Source organism: Hoplias malabaricus, chromosome 12, assembly GCF_029633855.1.
Source record: "Hoplias malabaricus isolate fHopMal1 chromosome 12, fHopMal1.hap1, whole genome shotgun sequence".
Lineage (NCBI taxonomy): Eukaryota > Metazoa > Chordata > Actinopteri > Characiformes > Erythrinidae > Hoplias > Hoplias malabaricus.
In genome coordinates, this window is record NC_089811.1 from 8,578,781 (window position 1) to 8,604,793 (window position 26,013).

At 41.7% G+C, this 26,013-nt stretch overlaps 2 protein-coding genes across 6 annotated transcripts in view; one reads left to right on the plus strand and one right to left on the minus strand.

The window, feature by feature from the left end:
* The first annotated feature begins 9,359 nt into the window (after window positions 1-9,359).
* On the plus strand, window positions 9,360-15,913 carry esd (esterase D/formylglutathione hydrolase). Of its 3 annotated transcripts, none has more exons than XM_066685958.1 (9): window positions 9,360-9,492; window positions 10,248-10,325; window positions 11,650-11,738; window positions 11,919-12,017; window positions 12,342-12,466; window positions 13,443-13,562; window positions 14,031-14,129; window positions 14,391-14,558; window positions 15,653-15,910. In XM_066685958.1, exons 2-9 carry the CDS (start codon window positions 10,258-10,260, stop codon window positions 15,731-15,733), a joined length of 849 nt encoding a protein of 282 aa, XP_066542055.1. In that variant the 5' UTR covers window positions 9,360-9,492; window positions 10,248-10,257; the 3' UTR covers window positions 15,734-15,910. The 3 variants fall into 3 exon arrangements, with proteins under 3 accessions (XP_066542055.1, XP_066542057.1, XP_066542056.1); XM_066685960.1 differs by having other exon boundaries at window positions 9,431-9,497; window positions 15,653-15,913; XM_066685959.1 differs by lacking the exon at window positions 9,360-9,492 and adding an exon at window positions 9,504-10,110 and having other exon boundaries at window positions 15,653-15,912.
* A 170-nt stretch (window positions 15,914-16,083) lies between these two features.
* lrch1 (leucine-rich repeats and calponin homology (CH) domain containing 1) overlaps window positions 16,084-26,013 on the minus strand; it is a 41,429-nt gene continuing 31,499 nt past the window's right edge. For 2 of the 3 annotated variants that reach the window (XM_066685956.1, XM_066685955.1), the window contains exon 21: window positions 22,725-24,106. In XM_066685956.1, coding sequence (XP_066542053.1) covers window positions 23,825-24,106 — 282 coding nt within the window. In that variant the 3' untranslated portion in view covers window positions 22,725-23,824. Of the gene's footprint in view, window positions 19,858-22,724; window positions 24,107-26,013 lie in introns of those variants that run through there. The other variant, XM_066685957.1, reaches the window with a different exon arrangement.

Here is a 26,013-nt window from a genome sequence, read left to right on the forward strand (position 1 = left end):
GTCTAATAAAGAGGTGTACGTGCTGGTGTGTGATATGTAGATGTGGCAGACTGTCTTCAACACACTTCTTTGAACCCTCTGCGTGAAATGCCAGCCGTCGTGGCAGCGCAAAGCGAGGGAGCGTGAACTCCGCTTGGCAGGGCTAATGTGCCTTTTTACCGGGGGTGTCCCAAACCCTCCTGTTAGGGTGGCAATAAATTATTCACATATGTCAAGTCACATCTGTAATCCTAATTAACAAACATCTCATAAAGCACCCGATGGACTCGTTAGCATCGGGCTGGAGCTCGGTACAGGAACGAATGCCAAACAGCTTGGGGCAGAGGGAAATCCAGCACTAACGTAACACTCCTGCAATGAAGTGGTTGTATTTTCAGACACTGGGGGAATATTTCAGTCTGATTTCACTCTGATCTTCAATCTCACTCCAATAACATTCCTCTCCCATATCACTCAGGATAAAGCACTGCCTCAACAACACCATGGAAACAGGTTTAACTTAATATTACGTGTAAAATGTAACTAATATATTGCAGCGTAACCATAGAAATGAGCATCTTCCACTCCATCACAGGGCATCATACACTCACCCAGACACTCTAACACACCTGTGAACAATTAAACAGAATCACCCAGTCACTCACACACACCTGTGAACAATAAAATGCACTCACTCACTCACTCACTCACACACACACACACCTGTGAACAATAAAATGCACTCACCCAGTCACTCACACACACATACACCTGTGAACAATAAAATACACTCACACACTCACTCACACACACACACACACACCCCTGTGAACAATAAAATACACTCACCCACTCACTCACACACACCTGTGAACAATAAAATACACTCACCCAGTCACTCACACACACCTGTGAACAATAAAATACACTCACCCAGTCACTCACACACACCTGTGAACAATAAAATACACTCACCCAGTCACTCACACACACCTGTGAACAATAAAATACACTCACCCAGTCACTCACACACACCTGTGAACAATAAAATACACTCACCCAGTCACTCACACACACCTGTGTACAATAAAATACACTCACCCACTCACTCACACACACACCTGTGAACAATAAAATACACTCACCCAGTCACTCACACACACCTGTCAACAATAAAATACACTCACCCAGTCACTCACACACACCTGTGTACAATAAATTACACTCACCCACTCACTCACACACACACCCGTGAACAATAAAATACACTCACCCAGTCACTCACACACACCTGTGAACAAAAAAAATACACTCACCCAGTCACTCACACACACCTGTGAACAATAAAATACACTCACCCAGTCACTCACACACACACCTGTCAACAATAAGATACACTCACCCAGTCACTCACACACACCTGTCAACAATAAAATACACTCACCCAGTCACTCACACACACCAGTCAACAATAAAATACACTCACCCAGTCACTCACACACACCTGTCAACAATAAGATACACTCACCCAGTCACTCACACACACCTGTGAACAATAAAATACACTCACCCAGTCACTCACACACACCTGTCAACAATAAAATACACTCACCCAGTCACTCACACACCCCTGTGAACAATAAAGTACACTCACTCACTCACTCACTCACACACACCTGTGAACAATAAAATGCACTCACCCAGTCACTCACACACACATACACCTGTGAACAATAAAATACACTCACACACTCACTCACACACACACACACACACCCCTGTGAACAATAAAATACACTCACCCAGTCACTCACATACACCTGTGAACAATAAAATACACTCACCCAGTCACTCACACACACCAGTGTACAATAAAATACACTCACCCACTCACTCACACACACACCTGTGAACAATAAAATACACTCACCCAGTTACTCACACACACCTGTGAACGATAAAATACACTCACCCAGTCACTCACACACACCTGTCAACAATAAAATACACTCACCCAGTCACTCACACACACCTGTGAACAATAAAATACACTCACACACACCTGTGTACAATAAATTACACTCACCCACTCACTCACACACACACCCGTGAACAATAAAATACACTCACCCAGTCACTCACACACACCTGTGAACAAAAAAATACACTCACCCAGTCACTCACACACACCTGTGAACAATAAAATACACTCACCCAGTCACTCACACACACCTGTCAACAATAAGATACACTCACCCAGTCACTCACACACACCTGTCAACAATAGAATACACTCACCCAGTCACTCACACACACCAGTCAACAATAAAATACACTCACCCAGTCACTCACACACACCTGTCAACAATAAAATACACTCACCCAGCCACTCACACACACCTGTCAACAATAAGATACACTCACCCAGTCACTCACACACACCTGTGAACAATAAAATACACTCACCCAGTCACTCACACACACCTGTCAACAATAAAATACACTCACCCAGTCACTCACACACACCTGTGAACAATAAAATACACTCACCCAGTCACTCACACACACCTGTGAACAATAAAATACACTCACCCAGTCACTCACACACACCTGTCAACAATAAGATACACTCACCCAGTCACTCACACACACCTGTCAACAATAGAATACACTCACCCAGTCACTCACACACACCAGTCAACAATAAAAAACACTCACCCAGTCACTCACACACACCTGTCAACAATAAAATACACTCACTCAGCCACTCACACACACCTGTCAACAATAAGATACACTCACCCAGTCACTCACACACACCTGTGAACAATAAAATACACTCACCCAGTCACTCACACACACCTGTCAACAATAAAATACACTCACCCAGTCACTCACACACACCTGTGAACAATAAAATACACTCACCCAGTCACTCACACACACCTGTGAACAATAAAATACACTCACCCAGTTACTCACACACACCTGTGAACAATTAAATATACTCACCCAGTCACTCACACACACACACACACACACCTGTCAACAATAAAATACACTCACCCAGTCATTCATACACACCTGTGAACAATAAAACACACTCACCCAGTCACTCATACACACTTGTGAACAATAAAATACACTCACCCAGTCACTCACACACACCTGTGAACAAAAAAATACACTCACACAGTCACTCTCACACACACACACACACTTATGGACAGTTTTACATACTCACCCTGTCACTCACACACTTACACCTGTGGACAATTAAACACAATTCACCCTATTACTCACACACTAACACCTGTTGACAATTAAGCACATTCACCCAGTCACTCACACATACCTTAAACACACTCACCAAGTCACTCACACACACACACACCTGTGGAAAATTAAACACACTTACACAGTCACTCAAATACACTTGTGGACAGTTTCACACACTCACCCTGTCATTCACCCATTCACCGAGTCAGGTGGTTAGGTCACTCACACACACCAGTCAACAATAAAAAACACTCACCCAGTCACTCACACACACCTGTCAACAATAAAATGCACTCACCCAGCCACTCACACACACCTGTCAACAATAAGATACACTCACCCAGTCACTCACACACACCTGTGAACAATAAAATACACTCACCCAGTCACTCACACACACCTGTCAACAATAAAATACACTCACCCAGTCACTCACACACACCTGTGAACAATAAAATACACTCACCCAGTCACTCACACACACCTGTGAACAATAAAATACACTCACCCAGTCACTCACACACACCTGTGAACAATTAAATATACTCACCCATTCACTCACACACACACACACACACACACACCTGTCAACAATAAAATACACTCACCCAGTCATTCATACACACCTGTGAACAATAAAATACACTCACCCAGTCACTCATACACACTTGTGAACAATAAAATACACTCACCCAGTCACTCACACACACCTGTGAACAAAAAAATACACTCACACAGTCACTCTCACACACACACACACACTTATGGACAGTTTTACATACTCACCCTGTCACTCACACACTTACACCTGTGGACAATTAAACACAATTCACCCTATTACTCACACACTAACACCTGTTGACAATTAAGCACATTCACCCAGTCACTCACACATACCTTAAACACACTCACCAAGTCACTCACACACACACACACCTGTGGAAAATTAAACACACTTACACAGTCACTCAAATACACTTGTGGACAGTTTCACACACTCACCCTGTCATTCACCCATTCACCGAGTCAGGTGGTTAGGTAAACGTACTTTAGTTCCTATCCACCTCTGCTATTAATAATAGTTAAAATACTAATATTTGATGTTTTTATATTATATTCCTCAGCCTCACAGCAGCACTAAGGATACGGGCCTTCGCTGGTTACCGTAGTTATTGTTGCCGTGGCAGCAGTGAGTCAGATGCAGTGTCATGTTCTCTGGTTGGTTTCCTTTGTTTGGACGAACGAGACATGGCACGTATACAGAGAAAGAAAGAGAGAGAGAGAGAGAGAGAGAGAGAGAGATAGTCTTTTCTATGGAGGTATGGATGGAAGGATGGCTGACCCGACGGGAACTTTAGATATATCTGTTTGATTTGATTTTAAGCTCATTTTACTTGCAAATATATTTACATTTCCATTACCAGCATTTTCATGGTGCTTTTTGATTTATTCAGAGAACACATTTGCGCTGGTTCACATGCCCTTGGACTACAACACTGTGAGGTACAGGAGAAAGTGCTGATGCCTGGAAGTAGAGAAATACACATCGAACATACAACACCAACAATCAGTGCTCATTCCTCTGAAAGAGAAACAGTGCATTTTGAGACACAGAAACATGAAACAGAGGTATCTTTAGTCTGCACTGAAGAAAATATGGAACTGTGCTCTTTAGACGGTGAGAGACAGTGAGAGAAAGTGGGAGACATTGAGAGACAATGAGAGACAGTGGGAGACACTGAGAGACCGTGGGAGACACTGAGAGACCGTGGGAGACAGTGAAGCACTGTGTTGTTCAGAAAGTAGGAGACAATGAAGGACTGTGCTGTTTGGTCAGGAGGGGCTGGCTCTGACCGGGTATGTTTGGTCAGGAGGGGTTGGTTCTGACCGGGTCTGTTTGGTCAGGAGGGGCTGGTGTTAACCAGGTCTGTTTGGTCAGGAGGGGCTGGTACTGACCGGGTCTGTTTGGTCAGGAGTGGCTGGTTTTAACCGGGTCTGTTTGGTCAGGAGGGGCTGGTTCTGACCAGGTCTGTTTGGTCAGGATGGGCTGGTGTTAACCAGGTCTGTTTGGTCAGGATGGGCTGGTGTTAACCAGGTCTGTTTGGTCAGGATGGGCTGGTTCTGACCGGGTCTGTCAGGTTGGGATTGATTGGTTCTCAGAGGTCAGGAGGGGCTTGTTCTAACTGGGTCTGTTAGGTTGGGAGGAGCTGGTCTTTCCTGACTGTGTAGGCACACACACACACACACACACACACACACACACACATTTATGGACAACTCCACAAGGGGATGCTATTCCGCGCCTCACAACAAAGACACTGTGTGTCCTGGTTGCTGTGTTTAGAGTGGCCTCGGTGAGTGCTGAGTTATTGATGATTGATTGGCCGAGAGCAGTGAGATCAACAGCCGCTCACAGAAGCTTCCGGATGAGGATGAATCCGGTGGTTTTCCAGCTGAGAGGTGCGTGGGAGCATCTTTTTCCCCTGTATTGGTAATAATGGGGATAAACCGTCTCTGTTCTCCAGCGGAGATCAGCTTTAATGTCCGTATATTAAAGGGATTAACCTTCTCCCGGAGACCCTCGGTGCCCTTCACATATTCAGGATGAGTCATTCAGCAGCGTGAAGCTTTTACTTTCAGACACAGGCTCAGGGCTCAGCCCTTTTCCACCAAAATAACTTTGGTTGTAGAATCAGTTCCGTTTAAGATTCTTGAGATCGTGGTGCTATCCAGTGAACCACCAATGTTCTGACAATGTGTGCTGCTGATCCATGTGTCCTACTGTGTTCATGCTTAGACCCCAAATTTGTAAGGTTTTCATGTATTTTTAATTAACAATCTGTTTCCCCTGGGTGCTTTATACAATGTAAATGTATTTACTTTTATTAATTGCTTAACTGTTCCATATCTGTACATGGTGAATCAAATGTAAACATATTAATAAACCATTTATTATCACCTTATATACATTATCTTTACCCTCATACGGGAACATAGGCTCTGAATATCTTCTGTTCCTTTCTACACTCGGCCTAATGAAGTATGAAAAAAGAGGACACGTCTTGGGTGGGGTGAGGGGGGGGGTGATGAGCTCTCGCTCTTCGCTGCCGTTGTATGCTTAGCTGAACCTATGTGTGCTTTTAGGTCCTTTACACTTTTGTTTGCTACACAAAACATGGGAAGTTCTTTTTTAATTCGTCCGAGAACTTACATTTACGTTTCGGCATAGCTGCTCGAGATGAGGGTAGGTACATGAGCTTTGCCTGAGGTAAACAAGGACTACTGACGTGCAGACTGACCAATTAAATGTTTACAGAGAAGGTTATCGACTAATAACGGTAGCTCTACAGTCAGACCGTCCAATCAGAAGAGTTTAGGCTACTTCACCACGCCCCCTTCTCACTCAAGCGAACCATTCGGAGTAGAGGAGGGCGGGACTAGTTTGTGAACGAAACGCTTCTCGAAATTCTATGTAAATTCTAGAAAAACAAAATACCTGACGTTTGTGAAATTCCGCCCGGACATTTTTTTTGTGTAAAAAAGAGGACATGTCCGAGTAAAAGAGGACGTCTGGTCACCCTAATAAAAGTGCACTCTGGTAGCACATTTCCACAAGGTAACACAACTCGAGAAAACACCAGCCCGCGTTTGCACCGGTTTTATTGGAAATAAGTATATGTCATCAGCAGGGGGCGCTGTGGGGACTCAGTTCCAATGTTGCTGTGGATGAATTCAGTGCCAGAGCCAGAGTTTAAACGGACAGTCTGGAAGGGGTCATGGTTTATCCACTGTAACGGTGGGTTTTGATACCATTAGGCAGTAAAACCGCTATTCAGATCCATTTGACCTGACTTGACTTGATATGTGTGTAATTGATATCAGGTTCTAAGTCCCGCTGAGCTTGAAAACAGCGTAGAAAAGTAGCCAACGTGCCTAGGTTGAATGTGTGGGTCTAAACTACTGCAGGTGGAATGGGCGTAGCTGTTGTAGTCTAAATGGGTGGTCATATGTAAATATGATGACTTCAGTCCTCCAAAGCCAAATATTTGTTTTTATTTTTATTTGTTTATAGTTATACTTACATAGCACCTTTCTAGACACCCAAGGATGCTTCAAAGTCAACTCTGAACGCCATTCCATTCAACACACACTGACACAGCATAATCTCAATAGGGAACAGCCGTCCACTTGGAGGCACTAGGGTTTCACACCCATCCATATCTGGTCATATACACATTCACTCATATATTCAGACATACATTCATTTACATACACACTCATTCACTCACATTAGGACAGTTTAGAGTAGCCAGTTCACCTAACCTCCACGTGTTTTGACCATGGGAGGAAACCCCCACAAACACAAGGAGAACATGGAAACTCCCCAGCACTAAAAGGTGTGCCTCCCATATGAGGTGCAATATGAGGGCAGTATTGAAATGGACAGTATTTACACACTATTCTAAATTCTTTTACATCACAAAATTGTATTTTTAATGACACAGGCTCTATAATAGTCATGATAATGAGTACATTTCTTTTACGAGCTAAGGGCCAGTCAGTTACCACACCTCCAGGTTCCCTCTCTGTTTTCCACTTACTGGAACATAAAAGGTAATTTAATTTGAAGCCGTTTTCATACTGAGTGCCATCGTCATTTACATCAGTGCGAGAGGAGTGGGAATAATCGCTTGCCTGGAGAAAACTGGGGCTGAATTGTGGGTGTGATTGACGTATTTAAATAAGAGAGAGGGGGGGAAGAAAGAAAGCAAATGTATGTAAACATTTCTACTCTCAAGCTCCCCTCTGTTCCTGGTAATAAGCATCATGGCGTGTGCAGCTATGTCCGGATCGCCGTTACCTGTCTATAGCCATTTTTACACTTTTCAATTTGTCTTTAATAAAGCCATTTCTAACACCCCCTCCGCTGCAGCCCATTAGAGGAACAGCAGAAGCCTGAGATTCAATCACACTGTGCTTACTATTTACTCAGAGACTGTGATTTGTTGCAGGCCTCTGTGTCACACGTTTCCAGGGAGTTTGTTATTTAACTTTTACCGGAGAATGCCACTAAAAGATACACAGAAAACTCAGTCGTTCAGAGTAGTGAATGGAACCAGGCATCTCCATGTCTCCAACACAAATCAAGCAGTTTATTTCCTGTCCACCATCTCCACCAGTGACCTCCACACATATAAAGAGCTGTACATGGAACGATGGTGATGGAGAATAGTGGATATCTAAATTCAGTGAAAAACATTTGGAGTTTCTTTGGATTCTATATACACACTAAGACCTCCTAAGGACTAATAACAGTTTCATGTAGTAACGGTCTGTGAGGGGAGGCTTGGTGGAGCTGCAGGTCACTGTTCCAGGGTCTCGGATTTCCAAGTGGTGAATGTTTGAAACTGTCCACAGGTGTGTGTGTGTGTGTGTGTGTGTGTGTGTGTTTACAGGGCCACTCCACATATGACTTTAGCCAGTTAGCCTGTTAGCAAGAACCCTGCTTAAAAATGTGCGTTGATGACGTAAACACCGTTCGAAGTCAAGCAGAGCACAAAGCAGCGACGCGCAGAACACTTGTCACGTGAAAGCCACCCTCAGCCTCGCGGCAAGTGACATGCAGAACGTTTGTCATGTGAAAGCCCACTTACAAAAGGTGAATGAATGAATGACTGAACTCTCTGTGAGGCAATGCTGGAAGAGGATGTCTGGTTCCATTCAACACCACTGTGAACAAACCAAACTCTCCACCAAGGCTAAGTTTAAATCTAGTATTTTAAGTTTATTTAAAAAATTATTTGTCTTATTTATAGATGTACTGATTTATTTTAGCTGTTAGTGGGCAGATAATAACCAGCAGGAGCCTAAAACAAGCAGTGGAATAAGTTCACGCCATTAAACTATATTGCCTAAAATGAGTGGATGTAATATTTAATTCTCATAATCTCATAATGAAAAATGTTAAATATATTTATTCCTTTTAATTAATTGGTTTTTTCTAGTATATACAGAAGCATGGCTTCCATTGGAGTAGCAGAGAACCGTGGAATACCGTGAAAAATAAAGTGAGGATTTGGCGCCATCTTGTGTTCAACGTCCAGAAGCGCCACATCAAATACTTCAGACGTGAGGGGCGTGACGCACGCACGCTGACCCCTACGTCATTACGCACGGAGTGGACTCTGAACCTGGAGGAGGTGTTTGACAAATAACTCAATATTTTAGCCACAAGTAAGGTGCAAAGCTATTTATGACCGATTTTATTGATACTTTATTGCACGTTCTTGCAAGGTCCTGCGGCTTAATAACTTGCAGTATTCAGAGTTCAAACGAATAAACTCAGTTTATAACAGCACGATAGCAAACGTTGAAGTTACACTCTGTATTTCTTTAAATTGTACTGAATTTTTACTTCATTTTTAGGGTGGGTTCAGTTGTTTTAGAGCGTTTACGGTTTATAAAATCCCCAGTCGTGTCTTCTGTGCTGGCGTGTGGCTTCTGACTATTTTTATAACCGTCATTTTACCGTAGAAACTCCGTTATGTGACTTGGTCCATACCTAGTGCACCGTGGTACTGCTGCCAAATTGTGAACAAAATATCAAATTCTGTTTTGAGGAATTGAAATGACGTTAATTTAGGTTTTTAATACAATATTTAAGTTCAGAAGCCCTTACTCTGTGACCTACATAGTGCTCTGCACAGATAGTATCGAGCCAATTGAGACGCAGCACAGCTTTTACTGTGATTCTCGACGTTAATGACCGTAACTTAATGTTTTCTGGGTTTTGAGTTCACGAAGACTTGAAATTACAAACAGTTGCCCCTTATTTATTAACTATACACAAACGTGAGTGGTTTCATTGATTCTGAAATGTATTTCTAATAGTATTTTCCAGTTGATGTGGTTTTGAAAAGTGGGTGGAATCCTTTTATTATCTGCGTGTGTTTACTGCTTCATTGTCTTTTGTACTACTTTTGCACTAGACTTGGAGCCATGGCTTTAACCCAGGTGTCATCCAACAAGTGCTGTGGAGGCTACCAGAAAGTTTTTGAACATGAGAGGTACAGAAAATTAAACTCATATATGTTTATAACCTAACATTCATTACTAAGTACATTTAAAGTTGAGTTTGTCTGTCACAGTAGTGTTACCATGCACCAACAGCCAAAACATTAAAATGCCCTTCTTTTTTCTACACTCAGTGTCCATTTTATCAGCTCCACTGATCACACCGATGCAGAATGGAGTCTTTTTGTTGCTCTGCCTTTTTTTATTTTGTTAGCCCCCTTTCCCCCTGTTCTTCAGCGCTCAGGACCCCCACAGAGCAGGTGTGACGTGGTGGTGGATCATTCTCAGCGCTGCAGTGACACTGACGTGGTGGTGGTGGTGTGTATGTGTGTGTTGTGCTAGTACAAGTGGATCAGACACAGCAGCGCTGCTGGAGTTTTTAAACCACTCACCAACACAAAATATCCTGCCAACAGAATCCTGTGTCCACTGATGAAGGACTAGAGGCACTCCAGCGGCACTGCTGCGTCTGATCCATTTGTACCAGCACAACACACACTAACACACCACCACCACCATGTAGTTGTCACTGCAGCACTGAGAATGATACACCACCCAAATATACCCTGTACTTTTAAGAAGTGGGTGAAAGGAGGGTAGGGCGGCATGGTGGCGCAGCAGGTAGTGTCGCAGTCACACAGCTCCAGGGACCAGGGTCTGTGAAGAGTTGGTGTGTTCTCCCAGTGTCTGCGTGGGTTTCCTCCAGGTGACTGTCTGTGAGGAGTTGGTGTGTTCTCCCAGTGTCCGCGTGGCTTTCCTCTGGGTGACTGTCTGTAAGGAGTTGGTGTGTTCTCCCAGTGTCTGCGTGGGTTTCCTCCGGGTGACTGTCTGTGAGGAGTTGGTGTGTTCTCCCAGTGTCCGCGTGGGTTTCCTCTGGGTGACTGTCTGTGAAGAGTGTGGTGTGTTTTCCCTGTATCTGTGTGGGTTTCCTCCGGGTGACTGTCTGTGAGGAGTGTGGTGTGTTCTCCCTGTGTCTGTGCGGGTTTCCTCCGGGTGCTCCGGTTTCATCCCACAGTCCAAAAACACACGTTGGTAGGTGGATTGGTGACTCAAAAAATGTGTCCTTAGGTGTGAATGTGTGAGTGTGTGTTGTCCTGTGAAGGACTGGCGCTCCCTTCAGGGTGTGTTCCTGCCTTGCGCCCAGTGATTCCAGGTAGGCTCTGGACCCACCGCGACCCTGAACTGGATAAGCAGTTACAGATAATGAATGAATGAATGATGAAAGGAAGGTAACAAAGTATGCAGAGCAACAGAAGAACTACATTCTGTAATTGCTTAATTCGCAAAAATGTGTGTCTCACTGTTTGCTTATTTCAGCTCAGAGTTAAAGTGCAAGATGAAGTTTGCCATCTACCTCCCTCCAAAGGCAGACAGCAGCAAGTGCCCTGTGATGTACTGGCTCTCAGGTACCATCACAAACTTCTGTCTTTTATTCCTACAGCAGAAGAACAACAGCCAAACTGAAATCAGAAGGCACCTTTATTACCTCATTTGCTGGTTTTATATCTGATAAAAGGAAACATAAACAATGATAAACTTCTAACAGAATATGTTCTTGTTTTGTGTGTTTGTGTGTGCGTGTTTAGGGCTGACCTGCACAGAGCAGAATTTCATTACGAAAGCAGGAAGTCAGCAGGCTGCATCTGACCACGGCATCATTGTTGTGGCTCCAGACACCAGCCCACGTGAGCAACACACCTTTCTCCAAAGACATCACTGATGAGGGATAAAAATTGTAGTTCTTTAGCTGGGCATTGTTGTTAAGCTGGGGATTGTAGTTCATTGTCTAGCTGAAATCTTTTGGTTGTGTCACTGGGGTTTTGAACACAAAGTAGAAATAAAGTGAGTGAGCTGCACTTTGTAACATCTGGACATTAGAGACCACTCTGCTGGAAATGCGTAATTGGAATCTCTCTCTCATCAGTCATCAGTTTGTAAATTATTGTTATAAATTATATAATCTCTCTCTCTCTCTCTCTCTCTCTCTCTCTCTCTCTCGTCTGTGTTAGGAGGCTGTAATGTAGAGGGAGAGGATGAAAGCTGGGATTTTGGGACAGGTGCTGGTTTTTATGTTGATGCCACACAGGAACCATGGAAAACCAACTACCGCATGTACTCTTACATCACTGAGGAGGTGTGTCCGTGTGTGTTTTGTGTTTTTTTTCTTCCACTGCATGGAACCTACACGACTTGACTTGGCTCGGTTGCTTTGCTTTTTACTGGCCCTGCTTGCGCTGGTTTCGAACTGAGTAGGTACTGAATGGTGATGAATGGTGATGAATGGTTTAAACCCTGCAGAGATCTGATTGGCCAGAGAGACATGTCAGTCAACATAAAATGCAGAGCCCATTCAAATCCAGCACAAACTTGCCACTTGTAAAATCTCTGAAGTTACAGCAGCTTTCACATTTGTTTTTATCCGACAACGGCAGCTCAATTTCCCCCAAGGGTTTTTGAAGAGGTTTAAATGCTCCTTGGGCCGATGGCTGATAAAAAATTTCCAGTGAAAGCTGAACGTGCAACAAGGAAAACTGATTTGTGAGAACTGGGGTACAGATCAAAAACAAAAACATGCACAAATACACTCATCGCAAATATGCAATGAGTAAATAGCTGTCGTCGTGGTTTTCAAAGCCTGCGGTTCCTGCAGGGGAGCTGTTCTAGTTGAAATGTGACAAGCTTTAACTGAGCTGAGTCAAGTAGAGCCGGACCCATGCAGTGGAAAAGCACCATTTGAGTTTATTGCCCCTTTCACAAATGCGCTGTAATTCAGAAATGTTCCGTAGTTTTCCCAGAAGGAGCTATATGTGTGAAAGCAAACACCCGCAACGTTCCTCCCGGATATTCCCCAGCCTTTATCCTCCTAGCACACTGGTAAAGTCAGTAAAGAGTCAGCGCATGTGAAAATGCGGTGGGGAATGTTCCGGAGTTTCTCTGCACATGCTGCACATGTGCCGACCCATGCCTAAAGCACACGTTTCATTTCCTGCTGTGACACAAAATCTCCTGCTGTTCGCTGCATGTATGAAAGGACCACCTAGGAACCGATACTCCAGAGTTTCTACAGAGATTCTCCAGAGTTCATGAGTTGATTTCTCTCTCTCTCTCAGTTGCCCAGGTTAATAAACTCTAATTTCCCCGCTGACCCGGAGAAGATGTCAGTTTCTGGTCACTCAATGGGTGGCCACGGTGCCCTCATCTGCGCCCTGAAGAATCCTGGGAAATATAAGGTCAGTTTGGCTTGGTCTTGATCCTGTTCACGGTGTTTTACTCTCACTTTTTTCTGCTCTCAAGAAAAGTGAGTGACTCCATGCCCCCACGTCAAATGTTTTATTAAACGTTGTATTTAGCATTTTACGATTTCTTTGAAATGTAAAATGCATTACAAATAAAATGTATTATTATTATTATTATACTCAGTTTTCTTGAAGTAGTTTGGTCAGTTCCCTCAAAGCAATTAACTACACTTTCCAGTCCTACTCCCAACTCACCTGAAACACTCAGTCCCCCGAGAGGCTGTTCCTAGTAAAAATCCTGTCCAACATCATTTGACCCCACAGAGTACAGGGTGTAAACTTACAGCCCCTGATGTTATTTGATGTTTGATTACTTGTTATTTGATATGTGGGGAGAGAAGGGACAGGAGGATGCTGTGGTCATTTACTGGTGTTTTTAGTTTTTCTGCTTGCTTTGCGTAGGCTGTGTCCGCATTTGCTCCAATCTGTAACCCGATGCAGTGCGCCTGGGGTCAGAAAGCCTTCTCCGGATATCTCGGCCCTGATAAATCCACCTGGGAGGTGAGGAACTCGTGTTGTTGTAAAAGAGAGCGAGAAAGCAAGAGTGCACAAAAGATAGATACTGCACTGTGCCAAAGTCACACTCTACAGTTAGTTATTATTAAAGCAACACTATGTATGATTTGTTATTTTTGCTCCTGGGCTCTACCTTCAGTTGCAGGATGTAACTCACTTTTACAGCACTGTCTTGAAATAAATGTGAGGAGGAGGGAGGATTGCTAGTGAAATGTGCACGGATCATAGAAAGTTTTCTTTCCGTAGGCGTACGATGCCACGGTTCTGGCCGGGTCATACTCTGGCCCGGAGCTGGACATTCTGATTGATCAAGGCCGTGATGACCAGTTCCTGTCCGCCAGTCAGCTCCTCCCCGACAACCTCATCGCTGCCTGCTCAGAGAAGAAGATCCCTGTGGTTTTCAGACTGCAGCAGGTCAGTACTGCTCCCCTCAGGTTAAAAGAGGAATTACATATAACTGTTTTTATTAAGGTTTTAAAGAAGAGTTGAGGTCCTTCATCTCTATTTATTCCTCATTGTTGTTATCATTATAATTATTAAAGTATTAATTAATGTTAAAGCTGCACTGTGCAATTTTGCTGTTTTATAAAGGTATATGAGCACAATCTTTCATATCGTGTGCAATTACACATTCCCAAATCCCAGAAATTTGCACAGTGCACAATCTTATAGCCTTTTTTTAAAACCATTTTTTTTGTAAAAAAAAATTAAGTCTATTTGTCCCAAGGCTATATATTTTATTATTTGTTGTAACTGCATATTGCATGGCTCTAATTTCTCACTTTGTTAAAAGGTAGCGAAATTACCCCAACTTCCGGCCACTTTAATTACAATATTGGAAATCATAGTTAACTGTAAATAAATAGAAGTACTTTACTCACTCAAATCAACATTTTTCAGGCGTCAAATGTGTGTAGATTAATGTCCAAGACTTGCTTGACTTTGAAAGAAAATATGTTTTTAGATAAAAACTCTTTTGTTTAAGTAGGTGCTAATGCTGCTAAGATTACTAGCGCCCCCTAACTTCGGCCACCTCCCCTGCTTGTGACAGTCAAACGAGACAGTTGCTACCACATTCAGTGGTTTTGAGAGGTTCACAATGAGATCACGTTTGTCCTGTGTTGGTATCCGTACTCTACATGTGAGGATTACAATGGCGGTAGATTTTCCCCTCAGAGAAAAGGAAGCTAACTTTTACACTGAGGGAAATATCTGTCGCAAAATGGAAATGTGTTGTGTTCTACATGCAGTTTTGCACACAAAAAATTACAACACTGTTAGAGATACTTGAATATCGTTTAGATATGTGATTTCTTGCAAGACTGATGTTTAAATGCCTATTAGGGCTTGTTTGTATATTTTGTTGTTTTACCCAATGCGATTGGTGAAGAGAGAGCGGTAGTGGCCGGAATTGGGGGAAAGACTGATAGATACACTGATACTGGAGCTGAGTTTGTTCATTTGTTTATATGTTATATAATTTTCTAAATCCTATTTTCCTCCCTCAGGGCTATGACCACAGCTACTACTTTATTTTCTCTTTCATCAGCGACCACATCAAGCACCATGCCAAGTATCTGAATGCTTAAAATTGCTCAGTTTCATCCATAAACTGCAAGAAAACATCCTTTAATGCCTTCCCCTGTAATATTACCCACCCCACAGTTAGGTTAAAGCCCTATGCTTGTTACTGAGGGAGCTGCACAATAAAGGCCAATGGTTGTTGTTTTCCTATTTGTTTGATTTATTACGTCTATTACACTGACACTTAGTGGTGTGGATCATTCAGAGATTGTGAACTAAACGCTATTGTAATCATGGATGCCCCCATTAACTGGTTCATTCCAGGATGACAGAGCATTTTAATACTTCATCTCTCATGAGCTGAGCTTTAAAGAAATGACCTGAAAGATGCCACACCGAATTTGTCAAAATAAAAGTCCAGACTTTTCTTTAAGGTAAATGTATTTTTATTGGAAAAGAGGTGAATCTAGACATTATCTACCAAAGTTAAGGCAAATCATGAGGGTGTGAGATACATGCTTTTCCCAAGGCTGAACACACTCTTAAAGGGAATAGTGTTACAGTATTCTACAGTACACCTTTAAAAATCTTAAGCAAAATCAAATATAGCAGTCATCTTTCATAAAAAGTACAAACTTTTTAGTTACAAGCCTCTGGATCAAAATACAACAAAGAGAACAGAAAAAATACAAAACAAACTACTGAACCTTCAGCAGGTAACAAAAATATCCCAATCTCCCATGAATTTAAGAATAATTACAAAATAAAAGTACAGTATTAAACTCATTATTTCACTTATTTTTCCATTCCTCATTTCACCATCACTTCCTTGGCTATTTCTACTTATTTGTCAGTTGCCAAAATATAAAAATGTACTTTTCTGTGCAAAGCAGTCACATCAAAAAAATCCACATCTATTCAGAAGGCTACAGCGGATCATATTCTACTGTCTGTATCTACTCTACCTGAATATAAGACTACCGTGAAAGTTGAAGGTAAATCTGTGGTTTGTTGGTAAACGTCTGAAACAATAAATTTAATTTTTAGAGTAAAACATGCAAAATCTGACTTTTCAAATATTTTCAAAAAGTTCACAAGCAGTAGATTCTGATTATTCAAAATGAGTTGGTGAAAATGTAGGTACAGTGGAGCATAATGTATGACTACCACAAGGGTATCTTCAGCATGCCATTGACTAGATGTTGGAGAAATGGAAGCAAGGGTAGTGAAGAAGGAACAGCACATACTCCTCTCTAAACATCCACAGCAGTTTTTAATTTTTAGTTATTAAACCACTGAATAAGTCGCCAGATCATGTTGAATTTTGTTTGTACTTTGTTTTTACCTTTGTTGCTTTCATAAGTGGGTGTGGTTTTCCACACCAGTGATAACATTATTTAGTGCCCTGATACCATAACGTCACAAGCATGCTGAATGAGTGCTCTCTGTATTATGGATTCAGTACGTTATACTTTGTCTTATATTAGAATTTACTCCTATTTCCGTGTTGTATAATAATACTGTCCACAATGAGTAAAATATTACGTACAGAATCATTTTCCCTTTCACAATGCGCTCTAATGTTCTCTCATCAAAATCTAACAAAAAGCACTAAACTCATTTTTGTGCAGTAGGAAATTTTTCTGGCTCACAATAATTGTTGACAGCAACCCAATACATATAGAGATAGTTTAGTGAACTTCTAAAACACATAGTAAATAAAAGATAGTGCAACATCAACAGAGCCCCGTTCACCTTCACATGAAATCATCCTCCATTTGCTGCTAGTTTGAAACCTCTGTTTTATTTTATCATGGCTTTAATTGTGTTTAATGTGAATTACCAGTAGGTTTAGGTTTTTACAAGTGTAAAATAAGTACTAGAAATGTTTGTGCAAATACAAAACCAAACAAAAATATTCAAACAACAAATATATTTAAAAAAAAAAAAATCAACACTGAACTCAAACCTGCACAGAACTTTCCGTGTACAAAAAGCTCAAAATATTCTCTGGAAATGTAGAAAAAAATACCTATAAAAACCACATTTAAGTTAAAACTCTCATAAATTAATAATTTTGGCAACTGTCCAACCACCACCAACGACAATGCAGTGGTTTGTTTGTTAATTTTTGGTTTGTTTATTCACGGCAGGATCTTTAACATAGCTGAAACTTTGGACGCTGAGCTTTTTACAAAGTTTACATACAATCAGCCATTCATTCATTCATCAGATCACACTTCATTCTTAACTTATTCATTCCACATGTTTATTCATAAGTGCAGGTGTATTCTTAAGCAACTCTCTCTCTCTCTCTCTCTCTCTCTCACACACACACATTGAAGAAAGCCGTGAGTGAGTGAATGAATGAAGCAGAGGGACTAGTATTCTACTCTAACGAGGTCACACCTCCCCTGAGACATTTGACCACTCCCACTTTAAACAAAACCTATAAAACATATAAAAACGTTTTAAAAAATATAAAAACATGAAATCCCAGGACGCACCGAGCCAACACTTTCAGTATAAAATCCACAAAACAAGTGTTTTATTCCTGAAATTATTTACTCAGAATTACAAAATAATATTCCTCATTCACATGACTTTTATTTTGACATGCTAATCCTAGCTACAGTGTCAGGAATTTGCTATGAAGTGGTTAGATATCGCAGCTGAATCAGAATCATGTGACATGCACCTGATCAATTTCATCGTGTCAGTATCAGCGATGATATGGATCCTGTATCGGATCGGTGCGTCACTAATTAAATCCAATAGAAAACATCAGGAGTGAAGGTGAACGACAACAGACTGCCACTAAAATAGAAACTAAAATCTCCCCTGTATCACAGTGTTTAAAAAAACACACACCATGATTACATTAATATACAATCACTGCTGGAACAAAACCTTGTACCTCAAAATTTTCCACTTTAAAAACATTAAAGGAACACTAGGTAAGATTTGATATTTTTGTTCCCGACTCCCCCTACAGTTGCAGAATGTAATTCACTCATACAGCACTGCCCTGAATCAAGGAGAGGAGGGAGGGGGGTGTTTTTCTAATTTCCTCCAAAGGATACATAGTGCATTTTCTGCAGTGCTGAGCCCAGAGTAGCAACAACAGAGGCTCTATACTCTATCTCCCTATTACAGCTCAGTGTAACATCACAATAATTCTGTAATTTTACAGTAAAAATATTACTTAGTGCTACTTTAATTATGGCCTTGAAAAAAAACACTTCCAATGTCAGTTAAACATCTGTAGTGTTTCTTCATCCCGTTAAGGCTTTTTTGAGTTACAAGGTTTTTGCCAAACAGTGATTTGCATAAATATATATATCTGTACACATTGATCAGTCACAAGATTAAAACCACTGTCTGGTCTGATCCCACAGATGAGCAACTGTTGTACCCACTGCTAAAAGAGTTAACGCTTCTCTAATAGAACTGGGTCAGAACACACCCTGGGAGTTAACGTTGTTCTGAATCAGGTCAGAATACACAGTGACACCTTCACTTGACTTTGGGTCGGTTCTGAGCACTGCACACCGGGAACACCCCCACAGACCTGAGTTCAGGAAACTGACCAAAACATTAAAACCATCGCAGTGTGGCCCTCAGATCTTTACACTGACGATTTCTCCTGCTCCAACAGCAACTTCAAGAACTTACCGTTCACTCACTGCTTAATATACGCCCGCTGTAAACAGATCATCCAAGTTACGCACTTCACCTGGCAGTTCTTTTGATCTTGTGACGTTTCTGATGTAACTGAAGTATGATGTTCAATAAATAGATATTAAATTAGGAATGTTTAACTATGTGTTCATAGTTTTGAATCAGGTTTGGGGGAATACGACCCAGAACAGAGACAACAAGCTGCAGAAAATCATCATGAAAACAAACATTTACACATTTTTCTGGAGAGAAAGAGAAATGCAGCACTGCTCCCATCTGAAGAGTTCAGAGCTTTCAGGAAGTCACTGAAGACTGAGCTCAGACACATCAGCAAGTGTTCAGACGCCAGCTCAGTAGAGGACTTCAGTGTGTGTGCATGTGTGTGGAAGACCTCTCATGTGAAAAGGCCCTGTTTGGACACTGCTTCCTCCAGTAGAGCCTGGACAGTGATGCCCACTTTAACCAGACCCTTCTCCTCCAGAATGTGATGAGGCAAACACAGCTTATCCTACACACACATACAGAGAGGGAGAGAGAGACAGAGAGAGGGATGTGGGATGATAGTAAAAAGAAGAGAGAAGAATGGAACAGGACAAACAGAAATATATGAGTTGGGCAAGTTTCTTCAGGATGATAACTTAAAGCAATATGAACAAAAACAAAAAAAACTCCACTGAGCTTGTGAGTGTGAACTGAACACACACACCACACAGAGTGAACAACAAAGTGTGCTGTGTATGTGTAAAAGTACAGAAAAATTTTTAAAGAAACACTAGGTAGTATTTTTACCTTAAGATAACAGCTTCAAAATCGTTGTGATGCACCACTGAGCTGTAATAGGGAAAGTAGAGCCTCTGTTGTTGCTACTACAGGCTCAGCACGGCAAAAACTGCACTATGTAAACTTTAAAGGAGGGTAGGAAACAACCTACCTCTTTCCTCCCCTCTCCCTTTTGATTAAAAGAGAATTACACTCTACAACTGTAAGGGAGCCCAGGAGCAAAAAAATGAAAAGTAAAAAAAAAAATAAAAAATAAAAAAACACCCAAACAAATCTTACCTAGTGTCCCTTTAACCGAAAGAAATAATCTATACACATTTGTACAACCAAATGGTGTAGGACACTGTTTACATCTGGGGGTTTCATGTGTGCAGCTTATCATATAGGTCACATCAAGGTTAGACAATTAAACTGAAACACCTGTCATTTTAGTGTGGGAGGTTTCATGGCTAAATTGGAGCAGCCTGGTGGCCAGTCCTCATTAACTGCACACTGCACCAGTAAGACCATGTGCATCCAATGGTTCAAACATTGTGTCTTGAAGGCGGTGCTGTGTATCAGGACGACAATGCACCAATACACACAGCAAGACTGGTGAAAGACTGGTTTGATGAACATGAAAGTGAAGTTGAACATCTCCCATGGCCTGCACAGTCACCAGATCTAAATATTATTGAGCCACTTTGGGGTGTTTTGAAGGAGCGAGTCAGGAAACGTTTTCCTCCACCAGCATCACGTAGAGACCTGGCCACTATCCTGCAAGAAGAATGGCTTCAAATCCCTCTGACCACTGTGCAGGACTTGTATGTGTCATTCCCAAGACGAACTGACGCTGTATTGGCCGCAAAAGGAGGCCCTACACCATACTAATAAATTACTGTGGTCTAAAACCACAGTTTCATTGTCCAACTCCTGTATATTATGTATGAATAGTGAATATTCACATAACAATACAGGTGTAAATGCATCTGAGACCCATTAAACCAGTTTCAGTAGACTGGAGTCAACACCAACAACATCAGTATCAGGATGTGAGCAACACACACACACACACTAACTAGTCTTATGAAACCAGCCGGAGTAAACAGGGTCTATGAATACATGCCGAAAACGATGCACGTTTTTATTTACACACACACACACACACACACACACAGTTTCTTCCAATTCCACTTTCTTTCTTTTTTTAAAACAAAAGCATTATTAGAAACACTCACAGGTGAGAAACTGTACATTTATTCCCCTTCATTTACAGCCTCTTATAAACCGAAGAGCTTTACAGAACTGTACCCACATTGTATTATACAGTACATCTGTCTCAGAGCCAGAACCTCACATTCACTTCATACTCCTAGTGAATAATGGCACAGAGGGCAGGAGGTACTCAGACACATTTGAGGATTATATTTGAATTCGTTTGTGGGAAAGAGGCTGGCATTTTTCTCTCTCTACGCCAAACTGTCAGGATGTTTTGGATTTTGTTTTTCATATAATAGAACAGTAGTAATAAGTGAATGGTTTATATTTGTCTTGTAGTATTACAAGTATTAATGACTATTAAACATAAAATCATATCTGAGAAAATATAAACATAGGGCATATGTAAAATACTCGGTACCTAGAAAACACAAGCCAAAATTATGCAGAGTATTTGTCGCCCTCGGTGTCATAATTACCTGACAATATTCAGCAAATCAAACATCGTCAGTGATACATTCTGACCCTGAAGTCCCTTACAGAGCCCCCAAAAATCACCACAAAACAAAACACTGACAGAAAACAACTTTCCATCAAAACTGATATCAGAAAAGCAGCAGCAGAGCAGAGGAGGAGGAGCCAAAGCATCAGAAAAGGAGACGGAAATTAAATAAACACTTACACATTTACCTTTAAAGATTAATTAATAATGATCACTGAGGTGAAAAAGGAGAAACTAATGTGTGTGTTTTTGTTTCCCTTGATGATCCTCATGTTCTCTGCAGTGGTTGGTGTAGTGGATAACACTACATTCACCTGCAACATGATTAACACGGTAAGGCGTTGGATCACAGCGCCTGCTGAATGCTGGGAAAGCAATGTATGATGAACTGAGGATTAAATGTATATTTTTATATTAGAATCTTTAATAATAATGTGAGCCAAAGCATCAAAAATCAAAATGAAACTGAAACAACACAACATTTGTGGGATCTGTGTGTTTTCTCCTGGATGTTTCTCATGATTCATGACGGAACAAGGTCAAGAACATTGTAAAAGTTGCTCTTTTCTTTAGCCCTCCTTCTCCATATTTAGAACCATTTCAGCACAAAAGTGCAAGTCCTTGTGAAAAACAAAGAGTTACTAGCTGTGTATGAACAGACTTTTTCTTGTCTGAAGTTGATTAGCCCTTCAGTGCTCAGTCAAAGTCTCAGTCGTAATAAAACATAAAAAAAACAGTCAAACGAGCCTTGTGACCCTACGGTCTCCGGCGAGGCAAAACATTGCATCTCCAAAGGTCGGGGGGGGGGGGGGGGGGGGGTGGGGGGCACGAACAAAGAAAGAAAGGGAAAGAAGGAGAAGAGAGAAGAAAAAAAGGAAAAGGAGTGAAAAGGGAGAACCAAACAAGGTCAGAAATTGAAGGGAGGAAAAAAGGAAAAATACAGAAATATATTAAATATTTTAAGTTTTTAAATCATTACATTTCTATGAAAATTTAGACTGTTTTTCCCCCTCCTCCTGAAAAATTAAGATTTTGGAGATATGAGGTTTTCGTCTGACAGTCAAATTACACTAGGTAACACTGCCCTGTCTTCCAGACCACACTATATCAAATTGACAGTGAGGATTAGTGAGTAAACTTTATTATCATTGTGTATAATGTGTGAAGGAATGGTTTGTAGTAGTGCTTTGTTTTGGCCTCTGGGGGCAATATTTTACAGTAATTATTTTCACTACCACAGCTGTTCATTCTATTGCTGTTAACATTTATATGCAATACAGCTGTGAACCCCTTTCGTGTAGATGTGTATTTAAATCTGACTTTAAATTAATACGTGTAATTTAAAGTATATCCTCAGACATGTGCAGAACAGCGCCACCTGCTGGTTGAATGTTGGTTGGCCGTTGTGAAATGGCACACTAATTTACTACACACTGATCTAGTGTATAGTGCAGACTACTCCATGTAGTAGTATGCCATATATTATCCACACTGAACAATCACTGGACTCCAGGATCACTGCAACACACACTAACACCACCACCACCACCACACCAGTGTCACTGCAGTGCCAAGAATGATCCTCCACCCCACACCTACACTGTGTGGGGGTCCTGACCATTGAAGAACAGGGTGAAAGGGGGATAAGAATGTATGCAGAGCAACAGAGGGTCTACAGTCTGTAATTTTACAGCTACAAAGTGCTCCTGTATGTTCAGTGGAGCTGATAAAATGAAAAATGAGTGTAGATAAAAGGTAGGTTCCTAATCCAGTGATAGTTCAGTTTATTATGCCGGATTTGTGTTGTAGACAAGGAGACATCTGGTTCCATTCACTAACACTGGAGAGAAATCTGAGTCTCTTTCCTTCAGTTCAAACAGCAGGTGGCGCTCTGAACACTTTAATTCCCTATAACCGGCAGGTATGATGTGTTCTGTGTGCTTTCCACAAAATGACAGGTTAGTATATATGTGTGTGTGTGTGTATGAGGGGGGTGTTATGTGAGTTCACTCCAGCTGTAGGCCGCAAACAGCAGTAACAGGCAGAAAAGGTGAATGAGGCTTGAGCCAATCAGATCCCAGATCTGCCAGGAGGTGGGCGGAGCCTGGGAGGGAGTGAGGCTCTCCTTTCTTTTGTTCTCTTTCTCCTCTCCTCCGTCCATCCCTCCATCCGACTCCCTCGCCCCCTCGCTCTTGTCCAATGCCACAAGCGCTTGAACTGTGGCCCTGATCGGCCTCAGAGAACACTGCAGCACATCGTACGCAGAGCACAGAGAGGACTGAGGGAGGGAAGAGAAAAGAGGAAAGAGATTGGGGAAGAAAGAGAGGAAGTAAGAGTGGAAAATGGGCAGAAAAAAGAAAGAAAGAAGAGGGCAAGGGAGGGAGACAGAAGGAACGATATGGAAAAAAGAAAGTAGGGGAGAAACAAGCTCAGAAAAATGAAAAAGAAAAAATATATAAAATAGTCAAAGGAAAGAGACACAGGTAAAGAGGAAGGAGTGGAAACAAGGGAGGAGATGGAAGAGCAGAAGGGTCATCCGTCCAGCCAGAAAAGGAAGGAATAAAGAAGAAAGTTAATGTTTAAAAGAAACAAAGAAAAAAAGCTAAAAGCATACGGTCACTCAGACCCTGCCGACCTCTGAGGAGAGAAGACACGCTACACTCTCCTTCGCTCTACCTGTCTTTCTCCTTCTTATTCCTTTTCTCCCTCTCTCTACATGTGTCCCTCCCTCTCATCCCGTCTCTCTCTCTCTCTCTCTCTCTCTCTCTCTCTCTCTCTCTCTCTCTCAGAGGACAGCTGTAGGAAACGACTGGTGTTTGCAGTGATCAGAAGCGATGAATGCAAAAGCAAACAAATGCAAAATTAGTGGCTAGCAGGCTAAAAAAGCTAAGGCATCAACAACATATACAACAAACATAGGAACTGCTATAAGCTAAAAAAGCCACACAGAAGCAGCTGTTTAGCAAATGCTAACAAACACAACACTCCAAAACACTGTATTAGCCCTGACACCTCTTTCCAATGGTGACTCATGTTTACACTACTCCACCATTTATCCGTTTTCTCTTATATCTCCGCCCTCATATCTGTTTTGATGTGGTCAACCTCGTCTTCGTGCTCTCATATATACGTAGGTACAGCACTGTGTTAGGACAGACTCAGATGAGGGGGTGGGGCAATTCTAAAGTCTCAGCACTTGACGTCAGAATTGGAGGAGAATCAAAAAGGCTCGTGTTATGCCATGTTTTTCTGACTTAGAAAAGCACAAAGAAAACTGACTGGGTTTCTCAATGTGTAGGCTCCAGATCCACACAGTAATGTGAATATACCCTGAACAAGGGATTTTTGATGGACCGCCTACCGGGGCGGCCTAGAAGAGGCATTTTCGCTTACTGACTGACTGACTGACTGATTCCTAATGTTGAAATGCGCAAGTAGGAACTTTTAGTTCAGGCTTATTTCACAGAGACAACTTAAGGTGGCGCTACTACACTGTCTGTTGTGTGTTCAGTGCATTTCCACTGACATGAACTGTTTTGCGCATCAGAAAAATTGGTTCCAAGCTGGAACCAAAGAACAGTAGGTTATTCAGCACGAACTGTGGCAAAATAATAGGAAATAAGACAGGAACAAGCTCTGTTTGTGTATGTTTCAGGGGCAGTGTTTGGCACGACACCAAGCGCGTTGGCCAGTCTCGGCTCGGCGTTGGTTAGTTCACAAGCTCAGGACGGCTTGGGACTCAGCAACATTTACACACACATTATATCTCACAGAGTTAGGAGGCCTGCTGAATTTATCTTATTTCACGTGAGTGTGTGTCTTTGCCTGAAATATTGTAAAGGGAAGTGTTGGGGAGTTATTTTGTGGTGTTAGTATGTATACCTGCAAGCAGCCTCCTTAAACTTCACACGCTTTAACCTGTTACACTGAATAAATATGTAACTGTAATTCTTAAAATCAACAAAATGTTCTTGGTCTTCTTTGTTCTCTGGTGGTGGATCATCTAGTATTTATTTTGAAATAAAACTAACAAGAAAAATACTGATGCCAGTGTTATATATTATGAACAAAACTTTGTGCTCCTTTTTTCATTTCTGCATTTATTTTCTGTACAACACATAAAAAACACTTGTAAACAAAGTAAATATGAAGCACCAAAGCTTGTCCAGACCTTCCAATGACACG